Source organism: Hippopotamus amphibius, chromosome 5 (assembly GCF_030028045.1).
Source record: "Hippopotamus amphibius kiboko isolate mHipAmp2 chromosome 5, mHipAmp2.hap2, whole genome shotgun sequence".
Taxonomy (NCBI): Eukaryota; Metazoa; Chordata; class Mammalia; order Artiodactyla; family Hippopotamidae; genus Hippopotamus; species Hippopotamus amphibius.
The window spans coordinates 105,324,409-105,332,263 of NC_080190.1; the positions used below are offsets into that span (position 1 = coordinate 105,324,409).

Consider the following 7,855-nt stretch of genomic DNA (forward strand, 5'->3'; position numbering starts at 1 on the left):
CCTAGGTTGCCAAGCTATCTGGTAACCATCCAGGAAATTGTTTTCCTACCTAAGAACAACACAAACAGTTGGAGTTTTTTCCTAACTGATACCATCACTGTTTAGAGTTGTGGGAAAACTCTTAATAGCCTAAGGATACTGCAGGGCCAATTTATGGGCTCTGCAGTTTCCTAGGTCATGATAAGGAGCCACCAAGACGAAGGTGCAGGAGAGAAGAGTCATCTAGCCTGATTACTGTGGTATATACTCAGCTCCGAGCTCAGGGCCCTAGCATACACGTTTCGTAAATTTTTATTTGATTTTGACCTGAATGAATAAAAGAGTAACACCCACCTCTAGACCTCCTCAACATCTATTTAAAACTTTTGGATGCTATTTGCTTTTAGCGTAGATTTTCCTTGGGAAGGAACAGAACTCAAAAATGAGTTCTGTTTTAAATTTAGGTAAATAGAAGGCTGTTTTTCCAGTAGCAGAAATGAGGAAGTCAGGAGGAAAGAGATTAGGTTTCTGCTGTGATAGATTGAACCTGTTAAATGCTTTTACATTTCATAACTGTAGGTTAAACCGGTTTGAGACTTAGTAGATAGCTCTGTATTTGTTTGAAAAGTACAAGAGTCCCTCCTACGGGGACTTTGATCCAGCAGAAATAGCTGTTACCTAACAACCTCAGACCATCACTGGAACACTTGTACAAAGAATGTTCTTTATTTAAATGATTTTGCATGTGTAATTTATTTAAGCCTTCAAAATGATTAGAAAACTTTTTATTGTCCTGCTTTTGTCGTCTGTGACTCTTGGAGAAGCAAGGAAATCGTTTCTCAGTTTTCTGAACATAGGAAAGACTGAAACACTATTTTTCACGAAGACTGAAGAAACCATCGTTGTAAGGTCAAGTTACAGAGATAAACAACCAAACTCGAGCTACCTCTTTGTGCAACTAGAAGATCCTAAAATGCTCCAAGTGGTGAATGTCACTAAGACCTTATCGGATGTTACAAACTTTACCATAAACCTGGTGACAGATGAAGACGGAGAGACAAATCTGACCATTCAACTGTGGGATTCTGAAGGTAAGCAAGAAAGACTCATTGAAGAAATAAAGGATGTCAAAGTCAGAGTCCTCAAACAAAGACAAGGCAATGTTTCCCAGGCATCAAACCCTACTGATAGAAATATCCTAATGGTTTTTCTATCAATGATACTGTTAAATAAATGTGCGTTTGGTTGCAAGATTAAATTACAGGTGTTTGAAACAGTATGGAAGAGACCTTTGCCAATAATTCTGGGGGCAGTTCTACAGTTTTTTCTTATGCCATTTTGTGGATTCCTTTTGACGCAGATTTTGGCATTGCCTGAAGCACAGGCTTTTGGATTTGTAATGACCTGCACGTGCCCAGGAGGGGGTGGGGGCTATCTCTTTGCTCTGCTTCTAGAAGGAGATGTCACTTTGGCCATTTTGATGACTTGCACATCAACGTTACTGGCCCTGATAACAATGCCTATCAATTCGTACATATACAGTAGGATGTTAGGGTTATCAGGTACACTGCACATTCCTGTTTCTAAAATTATGTCAACACTCCTTTTCATACTTATACCTACATCAGTGGGAATAATCATCAAGCGTAGACTACCTGAAAAAGCAAACATCCTGGAGAGGATCATTAGACCTCTGAGTTTTATTTTAATGTTTGCAGGGATTTATTTGACTTACCGAATGGGATTAACGTTTCTAAAAACAGTGAACCTAGAGGTGCTTCTATTGAGTGTCTTAGTTCCTGCTTTGGGTTTGTCGTTTGGGTACTTTTTTGCCAAAATTTCTATGCTTCCTCTTCCTGTTTGTAAAACTGTTGCTATTGAAGGTGGGTTACTGAATAGCTTCTTAGCCCTTGCCATCATTCAGCTTTCTTTTTCACAGTCCAATGCAGACTTAGCTTCTGTGGCTCCTTTTACAGTGGCCATGTGTTCTGGATGTGAAATGTTACTGATCCTTTTGTTCTACAAGGCTAAGAAAAGATGTATCCTTATCATAGAAGAGAAAAGAAAGAAAAATCCCCCGGTCTAACAGTTAAAGTTTTACTGAATTTTCCTATTCTGAATGAGGTACTGTGGGAGAGTCAAAGAATATGTGAAATGATGCCTGCTCTCAACTCACTTATGATCTGATTGAAACTTGACATTAGGGGAGAAATATAATCATATGCACTGAACACCCAATGAGTATTACGGACTGTTAAATGTATAGAAATTCAGAGGAAGGAGACTACTTTTCAACTGTGTTGGCTTGGAAATGTTCTATAGAATTGGATTTGAATATAATATTTTATTATGGTCTCTTGAACAGGAAAGAGCATTAGAAAAAATAGTCCTCCTGTAGTGATTATGATATATCCCAGGAATGTATGGAAGGGCTGCCCTTCCATCAATGGAGTGTCTCTGCTCTCATAAGTGTACTTCCCCCTGTCTTCTGCATCTCCCGCTAAAGACACTATCATTTACCCTGGAGCACGGGATCATCCCTTTCCCCTCTATCCTTTCTTCCTTCTTCTTTCATTATACTCAAACTATTTCCTACAGACAATTTCCTATAATATCTGTTTATCAGTCTCCTCTCCAATCCCCGTATTACCACTTTCGTTCTGCCCTGGATTGCTGCTTCCCCAAACCTTTCCTACCTGACTTTTGGCCTCTCTGTCCCCTCTCCAATCACTGGCAGATTAATCTTCCTAAAATCTACCTTTGATCATGTGCTTTCCCTGCTACAAAGCCTTTTTGTCTCTTGAATAAAGTCTGTATTCCTTAGTGAGGCATTTCTTACGCTCTGCTCTCTGACTTCACGAGCTTTCCTGTTTTATCTCCTCTTCCACTTCTTTACATGCAGTCTTTGCTCCAATCAACAGGATAACTTGGTAACTCATGACTGTGCCTTTGTTCATGCTGTTCCTGCAACCTGAGGGGCCCACGTCATCTCTATCTAGATTTTGACCACTCTCACAGACCTGGCTCAAATACCACTCTTGCCATGAAGCTCTGACTAATCCCCCTTAGCTACCGGGCACTGAAATTTCCTCTAAATTCTCATCACAATTTTTTATGCTCATAGTATTTAGCCAACCTGGCTTGCATTTCAGCTATTTGTGTTCCTATCAGATCCTCCCTATTTTGCTATAAATCCTTGAACATGCAAGCTATAATATGTAAACCATATACTGTAATAATATTAACAGTACAATATAATTGTATAAACAGTATAATATAATAATATAAACAATAGAATATGATAATGCAAACAATATTCATTTTGATACTCTCCATAATGTCTAGCATATTCCCTATGTGCTTATTTAAATAAAGTGCTGAAGCACAGACTAGGGCCCAAATGAATAGCGTGCTCATTTTTTTACCACTGTTCAGTTTTCAAAGGCAATTTTTAGTATCTAGTTCCAGTTTTGCACTTTTCTCTAAAGAGAATGTGGGAATCAAGAAAGAGAGATATCACTCTAAGTAATTCTGCTTCCCACATTTCCCAGGCCCATAGTTGTAGGCAAATCACTTAATCACCCTGTAGTACAATTTCTTCATCTAAAAAATGGAGATAATAGTGTAAACTTCATCAGATTGTTGTGGGAATTAAATGAGATCGTATTGACAATGTACTGAGAACAGGGCACAGGCTCAGCAAGTGTCAGCTGCTAAAATTATTTTACCAGACTTCAAACTTTTGACCCTGATATATCTATTATTGGTTTGAAATACCAATCTGATAACCCTGTATGGAGCTTAAAACTCTGAACATTTTCCTGTCAGTGTTATTCACCACCTTCCTCATAGTTTTAGGGAATTTTTGTTCAGTTTGCCAGCTGATAAGACAACCAAAGTTCTTTTTTTCTTATTTCGACAAATCCGGTATGTGAATACCAAGCTTTACCAAAGCCCTGGCTTGGCATGGTGACGGTTGGTTATTATTCACTTTAAAAAATGATAAGTGCTTACATGAAATGCTCTGCTACTGACTGCTTTAAACAGAAATCTCCACTTAGGGGTTTAAAATATAATCAAGCCTGCATGAATCTGACTTACGTACATTTTCATGAACATATTTTACAGATTGGGAGACAAGAAACTGCCTATCTAGTTGTACTTTATCCTTAACCTTGTGGCCTCAAACAAGAGATTTCTCTGCAGTTCAGTTTTCAAATCTGTAAAATGAAGAGATTCAACGGAGGTTTAAGTTCTTGCTCAACTCCTAAGTCTGTAATTCTGGCATAAAACTCTGGGACATTAATACCACAGGTGGGTGATGGGTTCAGGCTGACAAGAATAACCACTCACAGCTGCTGCAACAACCAAAATATGAGTTTCTTGAGGGCAGGGGTCACATATTATTCTTTGAATTCCCTACAGTTTTTAACCAATACTTTTAATTGAGCTGGTGCTCATAAAATATTGAATTAATTAATCACCAATGTCTTCAAAAGTCAATATCATATACTCTGGGGCCAGATTATGCCTGGGTCTGCAGTTCCAGCTGTCACCAGCTGGGTGACATTGGTCAAGTTACTTAATCTGTCTATGCCTAAATTCATGTGGAAAATGAGGATAATGATAGTACCTACCTAATGGTATTGTCGTGAAGATTAAATGAGTTAGTATTAGTAGGTCCTCAGAATAATGCCTAACACATAATACTGTAAAATTATTATGGTTACTCTTTGCATATTTGATCTTGCACCTTAAAGGCAGATGAATGTGTACGAACAGAACTTGGAATATATTTTATTTATCTTATAGATGTTTCATGGAAGATTGAGATTTTTACATAGGAAAATTTGTCTACTTTGGATGGGGGTGAAGTTATTCAAGCTATTTATTTATTCTTTAAGAGTGAGAGGCATAAAGCAGGCTACCTAAGTCCCTGAGTTCATATCAACCATTTGTCCAACAATAATCAGTATCGAGGCTGCAAAGAACAAAGAGCTTTATGTGAAGTCTTAAGAATTGCAATTCAGGAGACAGATTCGGGTAAATCTGAAAGAGTATTGCAGGGGAGAGAAAGAGTCAGGAGCTAATGCAGGCAACAGCCACAAGTTTGCTCAAGAATTATGACTGACCCTGATTCAAGAAATGAAATATTTGTCCTTAAGGCTGTCATGGATGCAAGTCTGCTGGTAGGAAAGGATATCAAAGGCCCCCAAGAGAGAACTCCCCATTAGGCAAGTCTGGAACAGTGATCTGGTCACCATGCCAGAGAGCAGATTTTTGTCCTGATATAGTGGGTGGCTGAGGCTGGAACCTGACCCCACCATAACCCCCAACCACCTTGGCACAGTAGACAATCTTTGTGGTTGGTAACAACGGCTTCAGATGTGACTATAGCTTTAAAAATTGCCCCTCTGGTGAGCCAAGAGCAATGCACCAGGTACCGAGGTCTCTGCAGGCATCTGAATCACTCACAGCACTGGACAAAAATCTTTTGGGTTGTATGAGATCAGTTTACAACACTGCCAGAACCAGATCTGAGCACTAGACCTCCCTGTGCACTAGAGGATTCTTCATTTCACTTTCAGTCAGGCATTTGAAAGCTGAACAACCTCCTTGGACTGAAAAATCTCTGAGTTACTTGAGGACAATTGTAAAGTAGTAGCTGAGGCTCCTAGAAAGAGATTGTAATTCTTGTTCACTAGAGGTAGGAAGCTTGAAATGGTTTTAATTTGAAGGAATGAGATATTCTATCTATCTTACTTCAGTTCGATTACTCTGAGTTTAGCAGCTTTGCCAAAGCAGTGGGGCCATGTTTATTTAAAGGAGGTTTAAAGAAGACTCAAATGACATTTCTGCAAATGCCTGGAAAATTTTATTTGGTTAAAAACCAACGCTTGTCACCACAGAGTTCGCAAGATTTTTCAGATGACTGACAAAGAAGAACCAACAAGCTAATTTCCGAAGTTTTGGGTTTTTTTGTTTTTTTTTTTACTCAATAAAACAAAAGCATCATTTGCTAGACAAATCTAGGTGTTCAAATCAGATACAGCATCATTTCTTTAGAAGAGACAAAGTTCTGGCTCTTTGTGAAGGTTGAGAATTGGTCCCATACTTGATGTCATTCATCTTTGAGAACACTCACTTGCAACACATGGGTGACAATACCCTCTCTTCTGATCAAGCTAAGAGAAGCAATCACTGCAAATCCAAGGAGCCAGACAATCTGCTTCCCTGAGGCTGTTGTGGCTAGGACTGTGCACTGCCTTTTGCATTATAATGGTAAGACTCTATGGTGCCAGACCTGTTATTTCAACAAGAGGAAACATTTTAAGGAACTTGTGTTGCATGTGATGCAACCTCATTGTGCCATGTATTCCTTGAGTGTGGACTTCAGAGTAAGTGTGTTCTACTCTCTGCTCTTGTTGTGTGACTTGATAAATAACTTCTCTGATCTCAGTTTCCTCATCCATACGGTGAAGCTTATCATACTGTCTCCTGGAACTGTTGCAACGTTCAAGTAAAATAATGCATATGAAAACACAAGTGCCTGACGCATGGTAAGTCCTCAACAAGGGGTAATCAATGAATCATTGAAAATAGGGGCAGTTGTTTCTGGCCTCTATCTATCTATCTATCTATCTATCTATCTATCTATCTATCTATCAATCATAGGTTTACTATACGGTAAGTTCCCTACATATGAACAAGTTCTGTTCCAAGAGCATGTTTGTAAGTCCAACAAAGTCAGCCTAAGTACCCAACTAACACAATTGGCTCTATAGTACAGTATTGTAATAGGTTTATAATGCTTTTTACACAACTAGTACCTACATAAAAAATGAGAATAAAAAATAAACATTTTTAATCTTACAGTACAGTACAGTACCTTGAAAAGTACAGCAGGCATACAGGGGCTGGCACACACGTTCACATCTTTGAAAGTTCGAAACTTGAAGGTTCGTATGTAGGGAACTTACTGTAGTGTATATTGTTGGGGAGGAAGAAAACTTTCCTCTAGGAAACCTCCTATGTTCTTCTGGCAGGTCTAAGAATTAAATTGACATGAGAGATTTCATGGGAGAAAATCAAATTTAATTTTATACATGTGAGAATCCCCCACACATAGGAGGGCCAGAGACCCCACACGCATGAGAGGGTCAGAGGCACGAAAGTAACATGAGGACTATATGCCATCCTGAGCTAAGGAATGGGATGGGGGCCGAGGGCGTCCAAGGACAGGAGGGTGATAAGAAGAAAAATATATCTGGTAAGTAGATATTTGCCCTACCATACAGAAGGGACCCTTAGGTAAAGTATAGCTCCAGTAATAACTTTTTTTCTGAGAGAAATTCCCAATTTAAATTCTTGTAGGCAGTTAAGGGAGGGACAGTAGTTTCTCTTGTACTCACCAGATTTCAGTTGCCTTTAGCACAAAATAATCCTTATGCAAAAAATGCAACATCTGGGGGAGCCTCCCTCAGAAACCCCTACAATGCATCTATATAATGCAGGTTTACCCAGCGAAGGTTTAGCAGACAGAAGTTGCAGAGCTAGAGTTTTACCTCCAGTTCGTGTTTTGTCAAAAGAGTAGTGTGGAATAAAAGACAGGGAGAAAGAAAGGGGAATAGGAAAACTGGGAGGAATGGAAGACGGAAGGGATGGGCAACACAGAGGAAAGGAATTTTTAAAAAATTGCAGAAGAATGTACAGGCAGGAGAAAAAAAGAAGAACCGCACATGAAACAGAAAAAGTCAGATCTGGAAGGACTAGGAGGGGTGGGGGGTGGGGCGAGGTGGGGCAGGGGGGTGGGGCGGCTCAGGAACCTACCACCTGCGCAGCTTGGGAGTGGGGGCGGGGCAGGGAGTTGGAGGGG

At 39.6% G+C, this 7,855-nt stretch overlaps 1 protein-coding gene and 1 long non-coding RNA gene across 2 annotated transcripts; one reads left to right on the forward strand and one right to left on the reverse strand.

Annotated features, from left to right (window-relative positions):
- Nucleotides 1-748: 748 nt before the first annotated feature.
- SLC10A5 (solute carrier family 10 member 5) lies at nt 749-2,065 on the forward strand. The gene has a single exon (XM_057734138.1). The coding sequence runs from the start codon at nt 749-751 to the stop codon at nt 2,063-2,065; it is 1,317 nt and encodes a 438-aa protein (XP_057590121.1).
- A 4,162-nt stretch (nt 2,066-6,227) lies between these two features.
- LOC130853714 (uncharacterized) lies at nt 6,228-7,725 on the reverse strand. Its single transcript, XR_009053862.1, has 3 exons — nt 7,392-7,725; nt 6,869-7,027; nt 6,228-6,283 (listed from the first exon to the last, which is right to left on the reverse strand). It is a non-coding gene; the product is annotated as an uncharacterized LOC130853714 (long non-coding RNA).
- Between the last annotated feature and the right edge of the window lie 130 nt (nt 7,726-7,855).

What these genes read in the sequence shown, in the direction of transcription:
- SLC10A5 (XM_057734138.1), top strand. Translation starts at nt 749, where the DNA reads ATGATTAGAAAACTTTTTATTGTCCTGCTTTTGTCGTCTGTGACTCTT.